Raw genomic sequence first — 25,646 nt, 5'->3', positions numbered from 1 at the left:
CAGCAAGCGGCCCCTCCGTCAGTTGCACGCCCGCCGTTGGCGGTGCCTCGACATTAGCCGAGCTCGACGGCATCACGGTAACTAAGCCTCTCGGCCGAGGACTTCATCTTCTTGCCTTTGACTGGGCATCCCTGACGCCCTACATGTTTTCGCAGGGCGCCGCCAACGTTCCTTGCACTCTCCTGCACTTCGTGGGCGGCGAGTTGGTCGATGTCGCCAAGGGCAGAATCGTTCAACCGGGCAACCCCGTGTTCCACGGTAATCCGATGCCACCCACAATGTATAGGATTGAAGTGGTTCGGGTGCTGCCAGGCTGCGACGAGCTGTTACCTCCGATTCGACCCGCTAGGGCTGACGAAGAAGATGAGATGACCCTCAGCGCCTGCGTAAGCTGGCCCCCGCTTTGGCCGAAGAGTCAGATTCGTTTGGGGGCGGGGAACACCACCCCACAAACAAGACCGCCAGTCGTGCCAGCGCCAAGTCATGGCAAGAACGCCGCAACGCTACTGGACATGTCGGACATCCCTATGGCACAGGATCCGGACATGCATATGGCACAGGATCCGGACGACGACGACAACGACGATGGTACTTTTACCAACGTCGATAAGTACTTTGCCGAACATGGGTACGGTGACGAGTTCTGCGGGCCTCCTTCTCAAGAACCCAAACAAGACGACCGCGATCTAGCTGGTACGGCGGAGAAATCCAATTGCAACAGGCGTCGTCTGGCGTTCAGTTCTCAGGAGACGCCTCCAGCTGCCGCCTTCATCGAGCCTCAGATAGCGGAGGTGCCAAATATTATCAGCCCCAACACGCTCAAGAAGGCGGTCTGTGAGCAGAACTCGGTCCCATTACAGCAGATTAAGAAGAAGGGCCGGAAACGGCCGACTAAAAAGGCCGCCGGTGCGAGCCAGCTGGCACCGAGTACGATCCGTGCTCAGGACGGGCCACCTTCACCTAAGGATATCTCGAGGAGGGTGCATGTGGCGGGTAGGGCGATGCTACCGACAAATATGCTCAATGCTACAACCGGTGCTATGCGGAGTCTGCACGACAGTGTTCTTTCTTTGGAGAAGCAGCGTCTCAGAGAGAATGATGTGGCATACCCAGTTTTCGTGGCCAAGGTGCCAGAGGGCAAGGGCTTTGTTGATGGCGCCATCGGGGGTATGATCGTCCTGCGGTTTGATGACATCTTTGCTATGTTCAACCTTCATCCGCTGCACTACACCTTCGTTCGGCTATTTTCGCTGAGTATGGAGATGCGGATCATTAGAGACAAGACCCCGGACATCGTGATCGTTGACCCCTTCTACATGCGTGCCAAGCTCTTGAGCAGCGCTGGGGACCGCCAAGTCGCGAGTTCACACCTCAAAGACGTCATTCTGGCAAACCCAGATAAGGATAACTTCCTTGTGCCTTACTTTCCCGAGTAAGTCATCCCTTAACCGCCCCGTAACATATGATTTCTTAGATTTCGATCGTTCTTTTTTTTCTAACATTCCGTGTTCTGTGCAGTGACACACATTGCACACTCATCCTCTTAAGCCCGAAATATTCCATGGCCACGTATTTCGACCCGAACCGTAACTCCAAGATAGACTACACAAATATCAAGAAAGTTCTTGATGATGTTCTCCCTGGCTACGCCAAATCTGGAGGCACCATCATCAGGGCAGTTCGTAAGTACGGCAAGCACGTGTTCGCCCACAATACGACGTTCTGCTGCGTCAAGCAGCCGCCTGCCGGTCAGAAGGATGCCTACTACGCCCTCCATCACATGCGGGCGATCGTAAGGGACCATCATCACCTTCTGCTACCAAATAATCTCAAAGATTGGGTCGCGAGCTTGTCGGCAATCCAGGACGCGGACATCAGACAAGAATTCTTTCGCATCCAGTCGGAGTTTGCGGATATCATCCATCAAGATGTCCTTCATACCTCGGGGCAGTTCTTCCTCAGATATCAACCATCCAACATTGAGATAGACGGAATGCTACAAATGTAGGCTGACAACACCAACGATTTCATGACCATCACGACAGACGGCGGCTTCATCCACGCTCTTGTCCATGAGTCGAGTCGAAAGTAGTGATGTGTAGTTCTGAAACATTGATTGGCTCATGTTGTAATTAAACTTTAATGAATTGTATGTCTCTTTGGTTTGGACAGTCGTTCAACTTAGATGTAATCGATGCTATTTATTAGTAGGACCATGAATCGTGCTATTAATGTCTTGCTTTTCTCTTCCGATCCTTTTGTTGCATACTTATATATTGCTTATGTATGTATTGTCTGTTGTTTGGCTTGTGCATAGAGATGCCATTGTATGTCGTGTACAAGGGTAAGGTTCCTGGAGTCTACGACAACTGGGAGGAGTGCCGGAGACAGGTTCACCGTTTCAGCGGTAACAGTTACAAAGGGTACACCACTAGGGCGGAGGCCGAATCTAGATACGTCCACTATCTAGCGGGAGAGAGGAGGGAGCGTTGGAGGAACCGGATGAAGACCAGTTTGATCGCGATGATGCTCATTTTGATGACCGCAGCTCTCTTCTATGTGATGGTAGTTTAGATGATTGATATCGACTTGTAATGTGAAGACAAACTCGATACTCGCGGTCTCGAGACTTGTAATGTTTTATCTTTGTTCGGTCTTTTGAATTCGGAGACTAATATGATGAATTGTATTCGGAGACTAATCTTCTATTGTATTCGATGAATCTGCTGTTGTTGTGTGCTACTGTCTATATTCTGACAAATAATATATTTTGTAACCTGTGCAAAAATCAGAAAAGTAAAAAAAACCAAATATTCATACTAATGGCGCATCACCACAAGGTGCGCCATTAGTACGCCAAAGGATACTAATGGCGCATCAAGACAGAGTGCGCCATTAGTATGACAAAGCAGATGGTTACATATGGCCCCCCGGGAGGCATACTAATGGCGCATGGTGTTACATACTAATGGCGCACTTCCTGGTGCGCCATTAGCATACCAGATACTAATGGCGCACCAGTGGTGCGCCATTAGTAAAAAATTCTAGTGGCGTGATACTAATGGCGCACCGGTAGTGCGCCATTAGTAGGCAAAACCGGTGCGCCATTAGTAGGCATTTTCCTAGTAGTGTTTAACCACAGGCCGAAGTGGGGCCGGATGCGGAGGAAAGCCTCACACACAACGATGAACGCCGAAATATTGAGGATGAAGTTCGGGGCCAGATCATGAAAGTCCAGCCCGTAGTAGGACATGAGACCACAGACGAATCGATGGAGGGGAAACCCTAGTCCGCGGAGGAAGTGGTGAAGGAAAACTACCCTCTCATGAGGTTCTGGGGTAGGGACGATCTGCCCCGCAGTAGGCAGCCGATGCGCGATGTTCGCGGCTAAGTATCCGGCTCCGCGCAGCTTCTTGATGTCTCCCTCCGTGACGGAGGAGACCATCCACCTGCCTCCCGCTCCGGACATGGTTGGAGAAGGTTGAGGTGGGAAGTGTGGACTTGGGCGCTAGAGCTCGAGTGTGCGAAAATGGATGAGCAAAGGAGGAAGAAGGCGTGGATAGGAAGGTGAATCATTATCCCTTTATATGGGCGGATGAAGCTAAGCGTTCCCACTTGCCTGGTAAAACTGGCTTATCCCCCAAGCGTCTTACTTGATGGCGCGGTTGGGTTACCCACGCCCGTATTGATGAGAATCCCGTAATAAGGGGACACGATCTCTACTTTGACAAGACGTGTCGAAAAACTGCCTCGCGTTATGTGCGGGGCTGGTTAAAGGAAACAGTTCGAATAATCACCGGGCCATGACATAACGTCATGCTGCCAAAACAAGCCAGCAAATTAGATCTGCGAAAATATTATTCTCTCTACGGTGGAATGTGGATCTTATTTTGCAGGGTCGGACACTATCCTCGTATTCAAATTCTTCTGTGATGTATTCGGAGAAGGAACCCGCCTTGCAATGCCGAAGACAATACTGCGCGCCGGACTCATCGTCATTGAAGCCTGGTTCAGGGGCTACTGAGGGAGTCCTGGATTAGGGGGTCTCCGGACAGCCGGACTATATCCTTTGGCCGGACTGTTGGACTATGAAAATACAAGATTGAAGACTCCGTCTCGTGTCCGGATGGGACTCTACTTGGCGTGTAAGGCAAGCTAGGCAATATGGATATGGATATCTCCTCCTTTGTAACCGACCTTTGTGTAACCCTAACCCTCTCCGGTGTCTATATAAACTAAAGGGTTTTAGTCCGTAGGACAACAACCATAACACACAATCATACCATAGGTTAGCTTCTAGGGTTTAGCCTCTCTGATCTCGTGGTAGATCTACTCTTGTACTACCCATATCATCAATATCAATCAGGCAGGACGTAGGGTTTTACCTCCATCAAGAGGGCCCGAACCTGGGTAAAACATCGTGTCCCCTGCCTCCTGTTACCATCCGGCCTAGATGCACAGTTCGGGACCCCCTACCCGAGATCCGCCGGTTTTGACACCGACAAGGACCGTGACGGATTGGACAGCTCCGAGAGTGAGCAGATTGCCTTGATCCGTTTTGCATCTTCGACCAACCAAGACGACAAGGGGGCAAGGGTAGTCGTGGATGAACTTCTTTCACTATCATAGCTAGTAGAACATGTCAAATTTTGATAGTCCGATAACATGTGTATTTAATTACGTATGTAATTTCACGTTGCATGAAACTAGTATAGATTTGAGGATTTTGTTTCAGGAAGCATGTTGTGGAGACGGACTTTTGATATGTGCCCGGTCACTGTGGCGTGTTCAGATGCGTCCGCAGACGTATAAGGGCCTTTGTCGTAGATGTTCTTACCTCTCACAACATGTCTGGTCAGCTTTTCACATTCAGGCAGGATCGCTGGAGTAGACTTACATTGGTAAGTGTTTCTCAAGTAAGATCAACTTTACTAAATCAGCACTAGTGTACAGTACAACATGCGACTCCAGCTCCATCTATCTACGCAGCAGCCCTTTCATGATCCTGGCCAGCGTTTAGTGACCCAACAAAGGAAGAGGAGGAGGAACAACCGAACAAGAGAAGAAACGGTAGTGGTTTCGGCTGCACGCAGTGTACGTATCGTGTTCGGTGTTCCTTTTTACAGCGTGTCCTCGGAGTGCAAAGAGAAATCCGGCTCGTCCGGCTTGGCCAGCTTGGGGAACTTCATGGTGGACACGTCGTCGATCCGCTGCGACATGCTCTTCTGGTGCGCGCCCTTCTTGGTGTTCTTGGCGAACTTGGATGCCAGGAACGTGGCGCCCAGGTGCGTGCCGCCGCCGTCGCCGCCCTCCGCGGACGACGACGCCGCCGCGCCAGAGCCGCCCTTGTACTCGCCGAGCAGCGGCGTGCTGGCGTCGGCGCCGGCGATGGCGCCGGCCCCGCCCTGCCCGTCGTCGTCGCCGGCGTCGCCCTGGCCGTCGTAGAGGAGCCCCTCCTGCTTCATGAGCTCCCTGGCGAGCTTCCTCTTCTTGTACCGCCTCCAGGCGCCCTGCACGAAGCACGCGCCCCAGCTCCGCCACTGGTGGGAGTAGTACCGGAACGCGTGCTGCAGCCGCTTGCTGTGGAGGCGCTTGAACTGGTTGGCCACGTACTTGAGGTCCTCGGCGCGCAGCGCGAACGCCTCCACCTCCGTCACTGACCGCACCGTGCGCGTGGACTGCGGGAAGTTGAGGCTCGGGTTGGGCATCAGCGCCCACGTCAGCAGCTCCTCGCCGCAGAAGTCCCCCGGCCGGAGCGTGATGGAGCTGAAGAAGTTGGTCCGGCCGCCGTCCGTCGTCGAGCTCTCCAGCTCGCCACGGATGATGAAGAGCATCTCGCTCACGGGGTCGCCCTCCCGCACGATGTACGCGTCCTTGGTGCTCAGCGACGACACCAGCCGCTCGCAGATGGCGTCCAGCAGCTGCTCGTCCATCTGCGAGAAGAAGGGCACCTGCAAGCAAGACCACGATCAATGCCGACGTTCAGCGTCGGAGTCACCTTACCGTACCGGCGGCGAAGAGCAAATGGCATATGGCAACGTACCCGCCGGACGAGGGCGAGGCAGAGGTGGCGCTGGATCTCGCGGCGGAGGTCGAGGGGCAGCGACTGGAGGATGGATTCCTCGTCGACGCCCCTGGTGGCCAGCCACTTGTACTGGAAGAACCTCCGGACGCGCTCCTGGAGCTCCAGGGGAAGCTGCCGGTGACGCATCCACTCCTCGATGTCGCGCCGCTTCACCCGCCACTCCTCCAGCCTCACCGTCATCGACTGCAAGTACGTCTGCGAAACAAAAGGCCAAGATGGAACAATGTATGTGAACATAATGGTGCGAACAGTTTCTGGTGATAATAATTCTTGCACATGAAAGCATAAGTTTGAGAATTTTCTGCACTATGTTGATTTGGGCAATAACCACAGCTTTAGGACAGTTTCTGAAACATGAAAAATGAGCATCCAATTTCATGATAACAAATAAATAAATACCTGCATGTTTCCAATGAGATGTGAGAAGAAAACAAGGCCCATGATGCAGATCAGGATGCAGAATATAGTCTCCCCTGCGTAGGTGCTGTTCTGCAAGTTCTGTCCATAAGAACTTGCAGAAAACAAACACAAATTCAGTTATCCTTGCATCATCATGTGTTTATTTATAATGATCGCATACTCAGTTCAGACATCAGAAGAACTGCATCTTTATATACATGTATGCACACCTCAGGTTCCGGAAACCCCACCAGAGGCAGTAGAGATACTTCTCGAAGAAGGACGCATCGACGATATCAAGCTTCAGAGCATCCTCGAACAACCCGTACTCAAATCTCGCCCCGGGAAGTCCGCACTGCTTAGTGATGTTGCTAGCCGCGTGCCACTTCATCCGAACAGGATCCTCGAGCGATTTGCAGTCCAGATAGCTCATGTCACATATGGGCACCCTGGGGTCAGTGCCATTATCGCTTGTGCATTGGTCCACCCAGCAGGTGTACTGCCTCTCTATGGACAGCAGGTACCACAGGGCTCCCAGAACCTACATAACATACACCCACCATGTGAATCTATTGCTCTGTTCTGTTCGAAATGGAACGAGGAACACAAAGACGACGGCGTGCATGCATGCATACATACATGGCTGGCCAGCGTGTAGAGAAGCAGGTTGTAGGCGGCCCCTGCCCAGGCAGTTCTTGTGACCACTCCACTGGACTTGACGATCTTGGAGTTGAGGGATATGATGAGGAACACTCTGGGTATGTACTGGATCAGCACGATCATCGAGAGCGTGTTGTTGGTGTGGTTTGCTGAGGTGGTGCTCACAGCTGGTATCACAAACCAGATAATGATCTGCAACGATCGGCCTGCTCAGCTTAATTATCACGTACTAGTAGTAGTATTCAGTATGTGACTATTGCCGAACGCATCAAATTAGCTAGCTAGCTAGCTAGCTATTGTGTTTGACTCTCTGAAACATTCCTGCTTATGCATTTGAGCTATATAACTAACACAATATTTGATCAGGGAAGCTGTATCAAGGTCTGAATGCACTGTCGTTGCATGCACATTAATCATGTCCTTCACAAGGAACACAGGATTGATTGACTGTATCACGTCAAAATTCATCACACTGTAATGACATTTCTGAAATTTGACACATGCGACGAGCAACATAGGTACAAAGATTGCCGGATTTGAAAAAGAAATGCGTCGCTGTGGATACGTGCATTGACGATGGAGAGATAGGGAGAAGGAGGGAGGGACGGAGGCATGCCTGGGGAATCGGGAGCATGGCGGCGAGATCGATGATGAAGTCGTTCTTGAGGTACCGGATGGCGATCTGGTCGGGGTCCCTGACGAGCTCGCCGCGCCCGAAGACGCGCGAGCTGGGCGCGACGAAGGCGGTGCGGAACTTGAGGATCATGTGCGCGAGGTAGAAGAGGTCGGCGACGGTGCGCACGGCGGTGACGGCGACGCCGATGCCCATGTTCATCTTGACGCACGCCTGCGTCTTGGCGTAGAGGAGGTAGAAGTACATGGGGTCGACGAAGAGGCCGACCATGCAGGTGACGAGGAAGAGGCGGTTCCAGTTAAGGACGACGTCGTCCCCGGGGTCGAGGATGCGGCTGGGCGTCCATGGCCGGCGGCCCGGGGGCTGGTTGGAGGAGGAGGCGCCGTGGCGGAAGAAGGGGAGCGGCGGGCGGCGGAAGGGCGGGAGGACGTGGCGCTGGAGGAAGCCGGCCATGGGCGGCGCTCGCGGCGGTGGGCGTCGGGGCGTCGATCGTCATGCATTGCATGCGCGTGCGCGGGTGGGGTGGGTGGTGCGGCTTCCATCGGGGCCACGAGGTGGTGCGGCGGCCGCGCGTTGCGGGTGCTTTGCTTCGCCCAAATCGGCATACGGCATTTGGGCGGGTGCTCTGCTCTCCCCAAGCAAATTTCTACAGCTCCAATCGACCCTTCAATGTTTTTTAACAAAAAAAAAAACCGACATTATTTGTAAGTTGTGCGAACCTAAATTAACTCTTCGGAATCCATTATATGTGAATTTGGCACCTCAATTCCTTGACCCAGATGACCCTACATGCTCATTGTCGCATCAGGGTCTCCGTCTTCGGGGAGCGAACTTGTTGAAATGCAAAAGCTTGTAGAAGCAGCGGTCGAAAAATCGCCGATGTAGACCAAGCCGCGGGTGGCCACAGTTTACATAGCGAATCGTCGCTCCGGAGAATAAAACATCAAAGAAGGCCTGTAGAACATCTCAGATCTTTCCCTTTATCGAAAAAAATAACATCCCAGATCCAGCCAGATAGAGTCGAGAACACAAATCCCACACGCTCCCAACGAACCGAGGTTGTCCAACTTTTATTGATCGGAATTGGAGCCGGAGAACTAACCAAAACGCATAGCCACGTTGTCAGCTCCGCGGAACTAGAAGCAGTGCTTGTCATACGTCATTTGTTTGCGCTACCACACAGTTAATAATAAAAAGATACTAGGCTCTCCAGATTTTTTTTTCGAGAATCACTAGGCTCTCTAGATTTGGAACTTCCTTGTGCGTCGAGGGTTGTGGGGTCGCTGAGGCCCTACTGTAAAGGTGTGTATAGTTGGTAGAGGGTTCCTGTTTCTTTTTTTTCCTTTTATTATTTTCTGGTTTTCTTTTCTTTTCTACCCTTAAATTTATTTTTCACACTAAAATTTGTGAACTTTTTAAAATCCCTGATCAATTTCTTAATTGGTGGGAAAAATTCGTGAATATTTTAAAAATTCACGAACAGTTTTGAAGTTTGTGAACATTACTAAATTTCAAATCCGTGAACATTTTCTGAAATACATGAATATTTTAAAATTCTTGATCATTTTTTAGAAAACATTTTTTAATTTGCAGCGTTTTTGAAAGTCTTGGATCATTAAAATCCATTAACATCTTTTGATTTAATGAACTTTAAAAATAAGATGTTAATGAACTTTAAAATAGCCGGGTTTTTATCATATAGTTGTGGAGCGAGCTGGAAAAATTAAATGGGCGACTGGAGCCGGGAGCCGAGCTGAGCGAGCAAGAGCTTAGTGGTTGGGCCCATGTAAATGTTATAGTAGCAATTATGTGGTTTCAGTGCAGAATACGAGCTTCTAAGGTGCTCTTACAACAACCACCGGCTGACACCGAGGCCAAAATGCAGAAGAACAGCCGAACCACCCATGATACAGCTCCGCTCTCCTCTCAGAATAAATACCATCTCTAGCAACACCTCGGCACGATGAAGAAAAACCACAAGAACATAACTAAAACCCAAGTCAACACAGATGTCAGTGTACTATACCGGGTTGGCCCATCGATTAGGAGGCATTTCAATAGGCCGTCCTCAGGACCCAAGTATCTAGGATATGGCAAGGGCCCCTCGCACGTTACAAGGTTGGACTTCAAGAAGGTTGTTCATCCTGGCATGAACGCCAAGGATTAGTCAGGCGATCAAGGCTCTAGGTTGGTTAAGTTAACTTGTAACCCTAGACCTCGCCTCCTTTATAAGGCGAGGTCAGTGGGTAGTTTGAGGCCATTTGACCCATTATCATCGTCTTAGTAGCACTAGTTGAGTGCCCGTGCGTTGCCACGGAACAACAAACTTACATCTCATTCACCATCATCATTGATCTCCACCGCCGACTCAACCTTGCTAGTTGTCTCACCATCATTGTTGAATGCACAATCAGCCTTGCTCTCCCTCATCATCAGTTCAAGAGAGGGTCGTCGCCCTCCCGGAGCCCTAACAACCTCTCTGCTTAGAGCACCACTCCCATAAAATATTGGCTTATGTTTTCTTTTCCATACAATATACTTGTCATTGTTTCTCCCATCTAGCTATGTTTTCAATTGTCCACGGGGTAAATGTATGTACATCTAGCTATGTTTCCATACAACATAGCTATGTTTCCCATTTCTCACATCAAAGTTATGTATGTACATCAAAGTTTCTCCGTTTCTCACATCTAGCTATATTTCTCAATCTCCACTCCATCCCCTGAAGAAATAAGGTTGACATTTTCCACCCTCAATTCGTTCGTGGAATTTTCATTTGGCTCTGTGGCTCATTTGAAAAAAAAAATCTTTGTATTAAGATAATGAGTATGTCTAGGGCACATCTAGATATGCTCTAGTTATTGCATATCTAAGTGAGTGAATCAAACATAAAGATGAAAAAGAAAAAAGAAAAGGAAAATATTCACACGAATCTTGATGTAAAATCAACGATATAGGACTTAGATGTGCAATACTTATGGCACATCTAGATGTGCTTTAGCAAAACTGTAAGATAATCATGTTATTAGTACAAAAGTGGGGTGCCCTTTGGTAACCAATCATCGGTAATGATGATACACTTAGGAAATTAACACTGAAACCTGAACTTTTGTCTACTAACCAGATGATCCATGCTAACTACAGACATGTACTGCATATAATAGTATTCATCGTGAATGCTTGTCTATGTCCAAAGGAAGAAAATTATAAGAAGCTCTATAATACTGGAATAATTTTTGAAATAGTCTTCTCGCTTAGGGTGAAAGTAAGCAGAGGCGACAGAATAAGATACCTGATAACGTCGATTAGGAACCCTACGACCAGACAAGATTAATCAATAACTTACACAATTGATGCTTGTTCTAGTCATTACTCTGTACTTGGCAGAAGTGCAATTACTACCACAGATTGCTATCTAATAACCAAACAACCTGTAATAATTGTAATAACCACACTTTGCATATATATATATATGTACGCTGATAGAAAATGTGATATTTGAAAAGAGAAAAAATAGAACATGAAAGGGGCTATTGCTTCAATTCTTACGTTAGGACTGCACAAAAAAAATCCATGCAATCGTTAGTGCGTACAAATATTAACAGAAAATGCATGTTTCTGTTAACAACAACAATACCATGAGTTTTGCTACTCTTCTCTGCCGTAAAATGGTGGCCTGGAACTAAAAAGGATCTAACTCACCTGTTGATTGGTTTCCCCCAACCCCCTGCTTTTTTAGACATACGTACCGCTGTTGGCATAGACACACCTTGAGTGCAAGCACAATGGAGCAAGTTTACCACGCATTTTCTGCTCCTCTCCACCATCCCCACCGTGGTCATCTACCTCCCATCAGCACTGCATCAGCCTGCATGAAAGCCAAAACATGATTGCAATTCAGTTAGGTAATTTCAACATTATTCCATAACATTCAGGGTTAAGGTGCACAACCTAAATAAGAAACTTAAAGTGCTCTTTAACGGTCCACAGTAAAGGTAAAATAAGAAACTGATTCTACTCTTCTATATGTAACTCCTCTATTTTGCAATTATCATAACCGAAACAATATTCAGAGTAATTGTTCCCTGCATATCTTCTATCCTTCACCATAAGCCATAAATAAACTTGTTTATTTTGATAGTACAATACAAAACATAACTAAAATAGAATCATCTTTTAGAAATTAGGACCTGATGGCAAGTCAATAGGGGATTGAACAATGAAAATAAATCAAAGAGCGGTGCTGTGATAATGATTCTATTTGGTCGAGTTGCCTATGAAACGTGTCTGTCAGCATCAACCAACTGAATCTAGATATATGAAAAACATACAATGGGATTGGTGAAGAGTTGCCTATGAATTCAATCAATATCATGCAACAGAGATGTCAGCAAAGGGAGACATAGTCTCATATGGGCAACACAAAGTGCACAACAGGCACAATGGTGCTGACGTTCTCCACCATGGCCTTAGCAGCATGGACCATGTTGGCCGTAGTACCTCTAATACGGTTCGCATGGGGAAAAATTAACAAAACAATCAATTACAAAATAAGATGATCCACGAGTGTACCAGTCATCTTCTCTTGATTGCGGATTAGCGTCCGCCTGCATAAGCTCTGTTGCGCTGACTTCTCAGCCTTGTGGGCGTCCATCATACTGCACGTGAGAGGGGATTGGGGTCGCGGTGAAAGCTTCAATTTGATACCTTGTTGTAGCAGGAGAGCAGAGAAGGTTGGTAGCTCGTGCTTTGTCGCTGCCAATTTGGTCCTGCCAATTACAACATGAGTGTACCACAGAGAAACACAAACCAGAGAGAAACTATACTTAGTTTCAGTTAGTCGATGAACCAATCAGCAGCTAGATCCCCCAAAATCCATCCCCATACCACGCCCTCACATCATCCATGGCAAACTGCCGCTGCCTCATCTAGCTCTTTCGCACCATGGAGCACCGCCACGATGTCTTCGTGGGCAGCCGGCGACTCTCGGACCCATACCCGTGCTCGCACTCCCGTCCCGCGCGTGACCCCTTTGGCGGCCGCTCCCGGCCAACGGCTCCTAGGAACCCTCCCCATGGTTCAGCTCCCGCCCCCGCCATGCGACATCATCCTCATCACGGCTGGAAAAATTGGTGGGAAAAATTCGTGAATATTTTAAAAATTCACGAACAGTTTTGAAGTTTGTGAACATTACTAAATTTCAAATCCGTGAACATTTTCTGAAATACATGAATATTTTAAAATTCTTGATCATTTTTTTAGAATACATTTTTTTAATTTGCAGCGTTTTTGAAAGTCTTAGATCATTAAAATCCATTAACATCTTTTGATTTAATGAACTTTAAAAATAAGATGTTAATGAACTTTAAAATAGCCGGTTTTTTATCATATAGTTGTGGAGCGAGCTGGAAAAATTAAATGGGCGACTGGAGCCGGGAGCCGAGCTGAGCGAGCGAGAGCTTAGTGGTTGGGCCCATGTAAACGTTATAGTAGCAATTATGTGGTTTCAGTGCAGAATACGAGCTTCTAAGGTGCTCTTACAACAACCACCGGCTGACACCGAGGCCAAAATGCAGAAGAACAGCCGAACCACCCATGATACAACTCCGCTCTCCTCTCAGAATAAATACCATCTCTAGCAACACCTCGGCACGATGAAGAAAAACCACAAGAACATAACTAAAACCCAAGTCAACACAGATGTCAGTGTACTATACCGGGGTGGCCCATCGATTGGGAGGCATTTCAATAGGCCGTCCTCAGGACCCAAGTATCTAGGATATGGCAAGGGCCCCTCGCACGTTACAAGGTTGGACTTCAAGAAGGTTGTTCATCCTGGCATGAACGCCAAGGATTAGTCAGGCGATCAAGGCTCTAGGTTGGTTAATTTAACTTGTAACCCTAGACCCCGCCTCCTTTATAAGGCGAGGTCAGTGGGTAGTTTGAGGCCATTTGACCCATTATCATCGTCTTAGTAGCACTAGTTGAGTGCCCGTACGTTGCCACGGAACAACAAACTTACATCTCATTCACCATCATCATTGATCTCCACCGCCGACTCAACCTTGCTAGTTGTCTCACCATCATTGTTGAATGCACAATCAGCCTTGCTCTTCCTCATCATCAGTTCAAGAGAGGGTCGTCGCCCTCCCGGAGCCCTAACAACCTCTCTGCTTAGAGCACCACTCCCATAAAATATTGGCTTATGTTTTCTTTTTCATACAATATACTTGTCATCGTTTCTCCCATCTAGCTATGTTTCTCAATTGTCCATGGGGTAAATGTATGTACATCTAGCTATGTTTCCATACAACATAGCTATGTTTCCCATTTCTCACATCAAAGTTATGTATGTACAGCAAAGTTTCCCCGTTTCTCACATCTCGCTATGTTTCTCAATCTCCACTCCATCCCCTGAAGAAATAAGGTTGACATTTTTCACCCTCAATTCGTTCGTGGAATTTTCATTTGGCTCTGTGGCTCATTTGAAAAAAAAAACTTTGTATTAAGATAATGAGTATGTCTAGGGCACATCTAGATATGCTCTAGTTATTGCACATCTAAGTGAGTGAATCAAACATAAAGATGAAAGAAAAAAGAAAAGGAAAATATTCACACGAATCTTGATGTAAAATCAACGATATAGGACTTAGATGTGCAATACTTATGGCACATCTAGATGTGCTTTAGCAAAACTGTAAGATAATCATGTTATTGGTACAAAAGTGGGGTGCCCTTTGGTAACCAATCATCGGTAATGATGATACACTTAGGAAATTAACACTGAAGCCTGAACTTTTGTCTACTAACCAGATGATCCATGCTAACTACAGACATGTACTGCATATAATAGTATTCATTGTGAATGCTTGTCTATGCCCAAAGGAAGAAAAATATAAGAAGCTCTATAATACTGGAATAATTTTTAAAATAGTCTTCTCGCTTAGGGTGAAAGTAAGCAGAGGCGACGGAGTAAGATATCTGATAACGTTGATTAGGAACCCTACGACCAGACAAGATTAATCAATAATTTACACAATTGATGCTTGTTTTAGTCATTACTCTGTACTTGGCAGAAGTGCAATTACTACCACAGATTGCTATCTACTCCCTCCGTTCCTAAATATTTGTCTTTCTAGACATTTCAAATGACTACTACATACGGATGTATGTAGACATATTTTAGAGTGTAGATTCACTCATTTTGCTCCGTATGTAGTCATTTGTTGAAATGCCTAGAAAGACAAGTATTTAGGAACGGAGGGAGTAATAACCAAACAACCTGTAATAATTGTAATAACCACACTTTGCATATATATTGACGCTGATAGAAAATGTGATATTTGAAAAGAGAAAAAATAGAACATGAAAGGGGCTATTGCTTCAATTCTTACACTAGGACTGCACAAAAAAAATCCATGCAATCATTAGTGCGTACAAATATTAACAGAAAATGCATGTTTCTGTTAACAGCAACAATACCATGAGTTTTGCTACTCTTCTCTGCCGTAAAATGGTGGCCTGGAACTAAAAAGGATCTAACTCACCTGTTGATTGGTTTCCCCCAACCCCCTGCTTTTTTAGACACATGTACCGCTGTTGGCATAGACGCACCTTGAGTGCAAGCACAATGGAGCAAGTTTACCACGCATTTTCTGCTCCTCTCCACCATCTCCACCGTGGTCATTTACCTCCCATCAGCACTGCATTAGCCTGCATGAAAGCCAAAACATGATTGCAATTCAGTTAGGTAATTTCAACATTATTCCATAACATTCAGGGTTAAGGTGCACAACCTAAATAAGAAACTTAAAGTACTCTTTAACGGTCCACGGTAAAGGTAAAATAAGAAACTGATTCTACTCTTCTATATGTAACTCCTCTATTTTGCAATTATCATAACCGAAACAATATTCCGAGTAATTGTTCCCTGCATATCTTCTATCCTTCACCATAAGCCATAAATAAACTTGTTTATTTTGATAGTACAATACAAAACATAACTAAAATAGAATCATCTTTTAGAAATTAGGACCTGATAGCAAGTCAATAGGCGATTGAACAATGAAAATAAATCAAAGAGCGGTGCTTTGATAATGATTCTATTTGGTCGAGTTGCCTATGAAACGTGTCTGTCAGCATCAACCAACTGAATCTAGATATATGAAAAACATACAATGGGATTGGTGAAGAGTTGCCTATGAATTCAGTCAATATCATGCAACAGAGATGTCAGCAAAGGGAGACATAGTCTCATATGGGCAACACAAAGTGCACAACAGGCACAATGGTGCTGACGTTCTCCACCATGGCCTTAGCAGCATGGACCATGTTGGCCGTAGTACCTCTAATACGGTTCGCATGGGGAAAAAATTAACAAAACAATCAATTACAAAATAAGATGAGCCACGAGTGTACCAGTCATCTTCTCTTGATTGCGGATTAGCGTCCGCCTGCATAAGCTCTGTTGCGCTGACTTCTCAGCCTTGTGGGTGTCCATCATACTGCACGTGAGAGGGGATTGGGGTCGCGGTGACAGCTTCAATTTGGTACCTTGTTGTAGCAGGAGAGCAGAGAAGGTTGGTAGCTCGTGCTTTGTCGCTGCCAATTTGGTCCTGCCAATTACAACATGAGTGTACCACAGAGAAACACAAACCAGAGAGAAACTATACTTAGTTTCAGTTAGTCGATGAACCAATCAGCAGCTAGATCCCCCAAAATCCATCCCCATACCACGCCCTCACATCATCCATGGCAGACTGCCGCTGCCTCATCTAGCTCTTTCGCACCATGGAGCACCGCCACGATGTCTTCGTGGGCAGCTGGCGACTCTCGGACCCATACCCGTGCTTGCACTCCCGTCCTGCGCGTGACCCCTTTGGCGGCCGCTCCCGGCCAACGGCTCCTAGGAACCCTCCCCATGGTTCAGCTCCCGCCCCCGCCATGCGACATCATCCTCATCACGGCTGAGGCTCTTCACCAGCCTCTACAACCACTACCCCAACGGAGGAGCCTTAATTGTTCGCGATGGGCGCCGACGGCATGATGGCTCTCAAGATCGCAGCAGGGGGCCGAGACAGGGGCACACCACCCCCAGGGCCAGTACTCTAGCGCCGATGTACTGACGCCCTCCTTCTGCACCGCCGCCAAGCTCGCCGATGGTTGGACGCGATCTAGAATGGTACAGATAAGAGGGAGGAGTAGAGAATTTCTTCATGGGACTGGATCCCGCCGCCGACGGCCTGGACCGCGACCGCGGGCTGGACGAGGAGGCGACAACAGGAGACATTTTTTCTCAGGAGCCGGAAGAGAGACGGGATCGGGAGCCATGGGGTGCGAGAGGCGAGGAGGCTGGGTGGGCGTGGGATCGTGCGTTCGTGGGCTGTGGTTTTTTGACCCTTTTTTTTCAGGCGGGGATGGAAGAAGCGGTGGGAGGACTTTCGATAGCTGACGATAGAAGGGGGGTCGAACCATCACGACGTTCGATCCCCTTTAATAAATAGTAGAGATAATCAACTCATACTATAACCCCCTCAGACGAGATGTTTTCCTCATAATCAACCAAAGCAACTACCAACTTTTTTCAAGGTAGTAAAATGAACTATCAACTTTTTTCAAGGTAGTAAAATGAACTTTTTTCCTTACAAAAATATAGAAAAAAAAACTGCGTATAAAAGACACGAAGTGGTCAGCGCCGCAGGCAGGAGCTATGTGCACCACCATGCAAAAAAAGGGGGAGCTATGTGCACCAATCTGCCCCTTTGTGTATTCAATATGCTCATCTAGTCGTCCCCATCCCAGTCTATGCATAGTTAGAAATTACAGTTACGTTTTCCAAAAATTGTACACCTCCTACTTGACATGACCTCTAATAACTTTCATTCTACTGATATGATTACCGTGTTCTTCTATATGCGTTTCTTTCCCAAATCTTGAAGGTGAACGAACCCACCGGCCCGGGTGAACCATATCATTTGCAGCTAAACGTGGCATTCCCAAACTGTCAAACAAGCATATAGGACTGAAGATACCAACGCTGTAGCAGGCTTAATTGGGCAGATGATACTAACGTCCACAAATCAATCATTACTGAATAATAATATATAAGCAGGGTAATTTCTTTAGTACAAAAAGTACCTGTAAAGAAAAATATCATCTGCAGCCTTCTCCCAAAACATACATGGTCACTTCCAAAAACAGGACACCCGCGGCGCAATTTGTTATGCTAAACAAACACATATACTATAATTATTTTAACTTTTTTCATGTACTGTATGAGAGTATCCATGCAACTTTGCAGTCATAAAAAGCAGACATGTACAGGAAGAAACAGGGAAGGGTCCTCACAAGTCTGAGCATAAATTCATACATATGCACTAACGCTAGCAACCTCCCTTACAAACTCTTCTAGATTTTGCACCTAAAAACAGGGAACAGTTATAATAATTATTTTAACTGTTCATGGTTCTAAGAAGTCAGTCCTCGCTTACAGCCTCTCAACACCAACAATAACCAGCACAATTTCTTCTATCTACTTGAATAACAAATAACTAATGAGAAGCTGTCACAGGGGAGATAGCCGGCCCAGTGTTACATGAAAATATGTGCAGAAAAATGACCTATAATCATCGCCGGATACATGATAGTACTCTCTAATCTGAAGAAACAGAAAGAACTTTGCCTATCTTGCCAAATGCCAACAAGGGAACTGCTGAAAGCTAGTACTATTGGACATAAAAGAAGGGAGATGGATAGAAATATATGTCAGCTTCGTAATGAACACTTTTTCTGAGAATGCCCAAGAAGATGACACCGGCCACACTGAACGATCCGTTTCGGCCGTTTCAAGCTTTCCATCTTGAGAATCTTCATTTTGGGACGGCCAGGAGGCCTTCGGATCTTTGGTGGGCGAAGTATCATGTCTGATTTGTATAGGCCTCGCGGCCCAGAGGACGAATTGCTCCAGTGGATCCTGTCTGGAATTGGATAGATCCGCTGAGAGTAAGTTTCCCTATACTTCATTACACTAAAGCAATCATGTGCATACAGGCGAGGATCTTCACCACATGAAAGTAGTGCAGCAGCAGCATGTGCACATGGAATACCATAAATTTGCCAGCGACGGCACGAGCAGAACCTGGTTTGAGTATCCACAATGTTTGTTCGCTCAGATGACACAATCTCAAACTCCACCTTGTTTGCTCTGAGTACTTGATAACATCTTGAATCAGAAATGGATTCAGAAATAAGTTTCTCAGCAGATGGAACAAGAACTGAGTTAAGGGATAGGGCCAAGTTCTGACGTTCAGTAAACCAGCAGGTTAGTTGGTGCCTGATGTATTCAACAGTTTGCACAATGGGAAGCTCATGACACTCCAGGGCCCAGTTATATAATATCTCAGTTATCGCAAGACTAAAATGGCCATATCTGATACCCTCAAAGTAAGCAACTGCCCAGAGGTTTGGTGGAAAATTCTGGAACCACGGCATGACATCTTGAACTTGCATCATATCTTTTACCTTTGAATCAAATTCTGCTGTTGTGAGAGCATAAACGGCACTCCAGAAAAGGTTCAGAAGTTTAGGACTCTTGAACTCCTCGCGGAAATTCTCACTCACGTATCTCAAGCAAAATCCATGAAAAGCAGTTGGGAAGTTGACCTCGACCGCTTCAACCACCTGTGGTTGTCTCTCAGAGATTATTGTGAAGACAGGCATCTTATCTGTGTTAACACCAAGCATCTTCCTCAGTTCTGAAATAAACCACATCCAGTTCTCATCACTTTCAGAATCAACAACACCAAATGCTACAGGGAACATCATGTGATCAGCATCAACAGCCGAAGCACATAGCAATGTCCCAAGATACTTGCCCTTTAGATCTGCCTTGTCAATTTCCAAAAGGGGTCTACACGCATTTAAGAAACCATAAATAGATGCATGAAATGAAACAAAGAGCCGTTGGAAGGAATTCTCTGGCCCAGCCCCTTTGTATACTGCAACGCTACCAGGATTTGTCTTTCCAATCTGGTCACAGTATGCAGGAAGAAGGCGATATCCATCCTCAAGGGTACCATGAACAGCAGCCATGCTTCTCTCCTTTCCGCGCCATGCCTGCATATAAGACACAGCAACCCCATGCTGGTCCCGAATATCCTGCAATATCTCTTTTGGCTTAATCTGCGGATTATCTCTTAGCCTTGCCTCAACAGACCTAGCCACCCAGTTAACAGTAGCCTGCTGATGATGTAGGTCCTGAACACCCTCACATGTGTGCTCTCCTTGCAATGTCCGGACCGTGAAAGTTGGAACACCGTGGCACTTGGCCACATGCACACGCCACAGGCATCCTTCTGTGTTGCATTTGGCAATGAATCGGCTACGATCTGATTTCACGACGCGGAGCTGGAAATGCAGAGCAACAGCCATATCCTTGATGGCACTCCGGCAAGTGTCAACATTGGTAAACTCTTGGCCAATGAAAAGGAATTGCTCACGCGGTACAGGGTCCTTCTCTGGCTCGAGTAAAATCTGGTCTTCATCCCCCTCAACTAGAACATCGCCATCTTCCACCTGAACTAAAACCTGATTGTCCTCGGCCTGAACTAAAGCCTGGGTGTCTTCCGCATTAACTAAAGCCCGACTGTCTTCCGCATGAACTAAAGCCCGGCTGTCTTCGGCATGAACTAAAGCCTGACTGTCTTCCGCATGAACTAATACCTGGCTGTCCTCCATATTTGAGCAGCTCTACAGGCCGGATAAAATTACTTTACTTTGAGTGATAAAAACACCAGACAACTCGATAGTGACTGAAAAGATTTTGCTCCACACCTTCTTAAGCACTGCCCTGCAAATATTAGCACAACCCTATTAACGAGAGAAAGAGCCATTCCAGTGGTATAAGAAGTAACAGTATTCAGCACAAGCACGTAATTCACTAACGCCAGAAAGAGCCCATCCAGCGGCACACCAACCCTCCCCAACCCCCATTTTTTAGAGGAAAACTGAATCTGCACGCTGGCTTGCAAGGCCTACGGCGTGAGGCGTGGACTGAGACCGATCTCGCGCGCCGAAGGAAAGAAAAATCTAATCTTATGAGCCATGGAAAATAAGGGGTGGATCTAGACGTTGCGGCGGGTGAACACCCAAAATTTGTGGAGGTTGGTTCGGGATTAAGAGCAGGCACTGCTTTCCTGTTTCCCGAGCCGCATTCGGCTGTTGGGTCAGAATTTCACTTGAGACGTACAGGGGACCGGGACAGCGATGACGTGGCCACTGAGGGGCAACGTTTTTCCGGAGGCGACATTGGAGGGACATCGTTGCGACTGTTTACCGTCGGTCGGATCGTGTACGCAACGGGGTACTTTCCTGTTTCCCGAGCCAATTTCGGCTGTTGGGTCAGAATTTCTCACGAGACGTACACGGGACCGGGCCAACACCTTCGTGATGGCATAACGACGGGACATCCGAGGCAACGTTGGGAAAGGATGGGCGTACGTGAACACGGGTGTTTTCCCTAAGAAAAATCACCCGTGTTCCGTACGCCCACCAGGAACTGACTGTCTTCCGCATGAACTAATACCTGGCTGTCCTCCATATTTGAGCAGCTCTACAGGCCGGATAAAATTACTTTACTTTGAGTGATAAAAACACCAGACAACTCGATAGTGACTGAAAAGATTTTGCTCCACACCTTCTTAAGCACTGCCCTGCAAATATTAGCACAACCCTATTAACGAGAGAAAGAGCCATTCCAGTGGTATAAGAAGTAACAGTATTCAGCACAAGCACGTAATTCACTAACGCCAGAAAGAGCCCATCCAGCGGCACACCAACCCTCCCCAACCCCCATTTTTTAGAGGAAAACTGAATCTGCACGCTGGCTTGCAAGGCCTACGGCGTGAGGCGTGGACTGAGACCGATCTCGCGCGCCGAAGGAAAGAAAAATCTAATCTTATGAGCCATGGAAAATAAGGGGTGGATCTAGACGTTGCGGCGGGTGAACACCCAAAATTTGTGGAGGTTGGTTCGGGATTAAGAGCAGGCACTGGATGACTAGAAAGCTCGTACCTTTAAAACCAATGTTCAAGGCTGCGGACGGGGCGGAGACGCCGGCGGGGGGACGGGCGGGGGGAGGCGCGATGGAACGGAAGCGGCCGGGGACGGGCGGCGGGGTCGGACGGCGGCGGCCCTAGGGCACAGCGGTGGTACAGAAGAGATTTTAGTTACAGTATATGGGTCGGACGGAGGAGGAAGAAAGGATAACGGAAGAAGGGGAAAAGTCTAGCCATGGAGGCGACGATTTTTGACGGCACGGATCGCTCGCTGGCATGCCTAACGGTGGATGGAGAGATTTCATTTTACCGTCAGGCAGAGATGGACCGGCGTGTCTTTAGAGCATCTCCAGCACCAGATATTGAAAAAAAAAGACATTTTTACATGAAAAAAACAACAGACATTGATAAAAGAACTGTTGTTTAGGGCACTTTGGTCAAAAAAAAGAACACTGCTCCAACAGCTATCCATAAATGATGATGCCAATTTTGTGGTACAGCCATAAATTTTGCACTCCAGTTGTTGCATATTTGCAGCGCCGCTACACTTGGTGCCACAAAACCAAAAGGCAGTCATGAAAGCCAACTACTCCACAGAAGTTCCCTCTCCGCCTGACCCACCGCCACCTCCGCTGTAACCCCCAGGCCCAACCGTCACCCCACCGTCCATTCCCGTAGCTCCCAACCGCACATTCCCGCAGCTCCGGATGTCCGTGCCCACCGTCGAGTCCATCCGTCGTTGCTCGATTTGCATCGATTATGGCAGCTTCTCGCCCCTTTGTCATCCGATATGGCTGCCACAACACCATGGCTCACCTTCGAGCTCGAATAGTTGTCACCCCTTCCCCAAGTGACTGGTGTGGCCACGGTCGAGCCGTTGCTCTTCCAAGCTCTTGGTTATCAGCCGACATGACGAGGGCGGCTCTGCCCAAGATCTGCAGCTTCCCAATAGCGGTAGGAGCACCACAACCACATTCCTAGTCGTTCGGGCAACCGCCTCAGCCCGGGTGTGCTACGGCGGCCGGATTTCATCTTCTCGCCCACTAGGTGTAGATAATGAGCTAAACATTATGACCTACATTTATGTGGTTCTCGTATATTTGTTTTGTTTTATGTGCAAATCTCTACCAATTTAACTTGCAGGTTTTGAAGTTGTTGTTCTTAATACTCCTTCAAACATTGAACCTTGGTTGATAATTGGAATGAATCAAATATTATTGTTGCAACCGACCGCTCATTCTGTTTTGCAACTAGTCCAATTACACTCCGGATGGAAGTACTTTATAAATCTAGTGGAAATGACGTCGACATTTATAATCCTTGTTTCTAGGGCATGGTATGACTTTTACTTATCTAACCCAAATTCAGGATTCTAAATCTCATGTGACATGAGCTTTTCTCATTTTCCATATGCCTATTTAATACAAAGCGACAAAAGATAAATATCCATTACACCTAGATCTTTTGTAGTCACTACTCATTAGTGACACAGTGCATTAGAGTTGATACAGTATATGCTATTTTTTATTTCTTTTGCCACCATGATGAGACAATAAAATATTTATTCTTCCAATGCAAATATGCTCGTTCTATATAGTCAGTTATCCAAATAGCTTCTGGCTTGTATATTCCTTGTAGTGTTGTTAATGTATTTTGCAATTGGTTACATGGGATTTCACAGGTTTAGAACTCTTCTCAGGGTGGGAGCGTTTGTCGTTATTTAGTCGCTTTGGCTATGCATAAATGATAAGGTTTTTAACAATAAAAGTACTTCTCTAATGCAGGTTATCTACAGATGTACTGGGACTCTTCGTTTATGGTCCTCTCTGTTGGAAATATGCCCTAGAGGCAATAATAAAAGTATTATTATTATATTTTCTTGTTCATGATAATTGTCTTTTATTCATGCTATAACTGTATTATCCGGAAATCGTAATACACGTGTGAATATATAGACCACAATATGTCCCTAGTGAGCCTCTAGTTGACTAGCTCGTTGTGATCAACAGATAGTCATGGTTTCCTGGCTATGGACATTGGATGTCGTTGATAACGGGATCACATCATTAGGAGAATGATGTGATGGACAAGACCCAATCCTAAGACTAGCACAAAAGATCGAGTAGTTCATTTGCTAGAGCTTTGCGAATGTCAAGTATCTCTTCCTTTGACCATGAGATCGTATAACTCCTGGATACCGTAGGAGTGCTTTGGGTGTATCAAACGTCACAACGTAACTGGGTGACTATAAAGGTGCACTACAGGTATCTCCGAAAGTATCTATTGTTTTATGCGGATCGAGACTGGGATTTGTCACTCCGTGTAAACGGAGAGGTATCTCTGGGCCCACTCGGTAGGACATCATCATATGCGCAATGTGACCAAGGATTTGATCACGGGATGATGTGTTACGAAACGAGTAAAGTGACTTGCCGATAACGAGATTGAACAAGGTATTGGATACCGACGATCGAATCTCGGGCAAGTAAAATACCGCTAGACAAAGGGAATTGAATACGGGATTGATTAAGTCCTTGACATCGTGGTTCATCCGATGAGATCATCGTGGAACATGTGGGAGCCAACATGGGTATCCAGATCCCGCTGTTGGTTATTGACTGGAGAACGTCTCGGTCATGTCTGCATGTCTCCCGAACCCGTAGGGTCTACACACTTAAGGTTCGATGACGCTAGGGTTATAAAGGAAGCTTGTATGTGGTTACCGAATGTTGTTCGGAGTCCCGGATGAGATCCCGGACGTCACGAGGAGTTCCGGAATGGTCCGGAGGTAAAGATTTATATATAGGAAGTCCTGTTTCGGCAATCGGGACAAGTTTCGGGGTCATCGGTATTGTACCGGGACCACCGGAAGGGTCCCGGGGGCCCACCGGGTGGGGCCACCTGCCCCGGGGGGCCACATGGGCTGTAGGGGGTGTGCCTTGGCCTACATGGGCCAAGGGCACCAGCCCCAAGAGGCCCATGCGCAAGGAAACTTGGAGAGGGAAGAGTCCTAAAAGGGGAAGGCACCTCCGAGGTGCCTTGGGGAGGATGGACTCCTCCCCATCCTTAGCCGCACCCCTTCCTTGGAGGAGGGGGCAAGGCTGCACCCTCCCCCTCTCCCTTGGCCCTATATATAGTGGGGAAAAGGAGGAGCAATCATACCTAAGGCCTTTGGTTGCCTCCCTCTCCCTCCCGTGACACATCTCCTCTCCCGTAGGTGCTCGGTGAAGCCCTGCAGGATTGCCACGCTCCTCCATCACCACCACGCCGTTGTGCTGCTGTTGGATGGAGTCTTCCTCAACCTCTCCCTCTCTCCTTGCTGGATCAAGGCGTGGGAGACGTCACCGGGCTGTACGTGTGTTGAACGCGGAGGTGCCGTCCGTTCGGCACTTGGTCATCGGTGATTTGAATCACGACGAGTACGACTCCATCAACCCCGTTCACTTGAACGCTTCCGCTTAGCGATCTACAAGGGTATGTAGATGCAAACTCTCCTCTCCTTTCTACTCGTTGCTGGTCTCTCCATAGATAGATCTTGGTGTTACGTAGGAAAATTTTTGAATTTCTGCTACGTTCCCCAACAGTGGCATCATGAGCTAGGTCTATTGCGTAGATTCTTTGCACGAGTAGAACACAAAGTAGTTGTGGGCGTTGATGTTGTTCAATATGCTTACCGTTACTAGTCCAATCTTGTTTCGATGGTATTGTGGGATGAAGCGGCCCGGACCGACCTTACACGTACTCTTACGTGAGACAGGTTCCACCGATTGACATGCACTTGGTGCATAAGGTGGCTAGCGGGTGCCAGTCTCTC

General features: G+C 47.2%; 2 protein-coding genes across 2 annotated transcripts; both read right to left on the bottom strand.

Moving 5' to 3' along the window:
* Positions 1–4,907: 4,907 nt before the first annotated feature.
* On the bottom strand, positions 4,908–8,231 carry LOC119286522 (cyclic nucleotide-gated ion channel 18-like). The gene is made up of 6 exons (XM_037565901.1): positions 7,761–8,231; positions 7,124–7,336; positions 6,715–7,025; positions 6,485–6,596; positions 6,044–6,280; positions 4,908–5,951 (listed from the first exon to the last, which is right to left on the bottom strand). Exons 1-6 carry the CDS (start codon positions 8,229–8,231, stop codon positions 5,121–5,123), a joined length of 2,175 nt encoding a protein of 724 aa, XP_037421798.1. The 3' UTR covers positions 4,908–5,120.
* A 9,874-nt stretch (positions 8,232–18,105) lies between these two features.
* Positions 18,106–22,024, bottom strand: LOC119286523. Its single transcript, XM_037565902.1, has 3 exons — positions 21,849–22,024; positions 21,361–21,487; positions 18,106–20,625 (listed from the first exon to the last, which is right to left on the bottom strand). The coding sequence occupies exon 3, from the start codon at positions 20,511–20,513 to the stop codon at positions 18,543–18,545; it is 1,971 nt and encodes a 656-aa protein (XP_037421799.1). The 5' UTR covers positions 20,514–20,625; positions 21,361–21,487; positions 21,849–22,024; the 3' UTR covers positions 18,106–18,542.
* Positions 22,025–25,646: the final 3,622 nt, after the last annotated feature.

The sequence above is a fragment of the Triticum dicoccoides genome, chromosome 4A (genome assembly GCF_002162155.2).
Source record: "Triticum dicoccoides isolate Atlit2015 ecotype Zavitan chromosome 4A, WEW_v2.0, whole genome shotgun sequence".
Lineage (NCBI taxonomy): Eukaryota > Viridiplantae > Streptophyta > Magnoliopsida > Poales > Poaceae > Triticum > Triticum dicoccoides.
Note: the sequence above shows the minus strand (reverse complement) of the source record. Positions and strands in the feature narration are given on the sequence as shown.

What these genes read in the sequence shown, in the direction of transcription:
- LOC119286522 (XM_037565901.1), bottom strand. Translation starts at nt 8,231, where the DNA reads ATGGCCGGCTTCCTCCAGCGCCACGTCCTCCCGCCCTTCCGCCGCCCG. An exon ending in CCATGCTCCCGATTCCCCAG is followed by an intron (nt 7,337 to 7,760) that starts GCATGCCTCCGT and finishes CGATCGTTGCAG; the next exon opens with ATCATTATCTGGTTTGTGAT. An exon ending in ATCTCATTGGAAACATGCAG is followed by an intron (nt 6,281 to 6,484) that starts GTATTTATTTAT and finishes TTTGTTTCGCAG; the next exon opens with ACGTACTTGCAGTCGATGAC.
- LOC119286523 (XM_037565902.1), bottom strand. Translation starts at nt 20,513, where the DNA reads ATGGAGGACAGCCAGGTATTAGTTCATGCGGAAGACAGTCAGGCTTTA.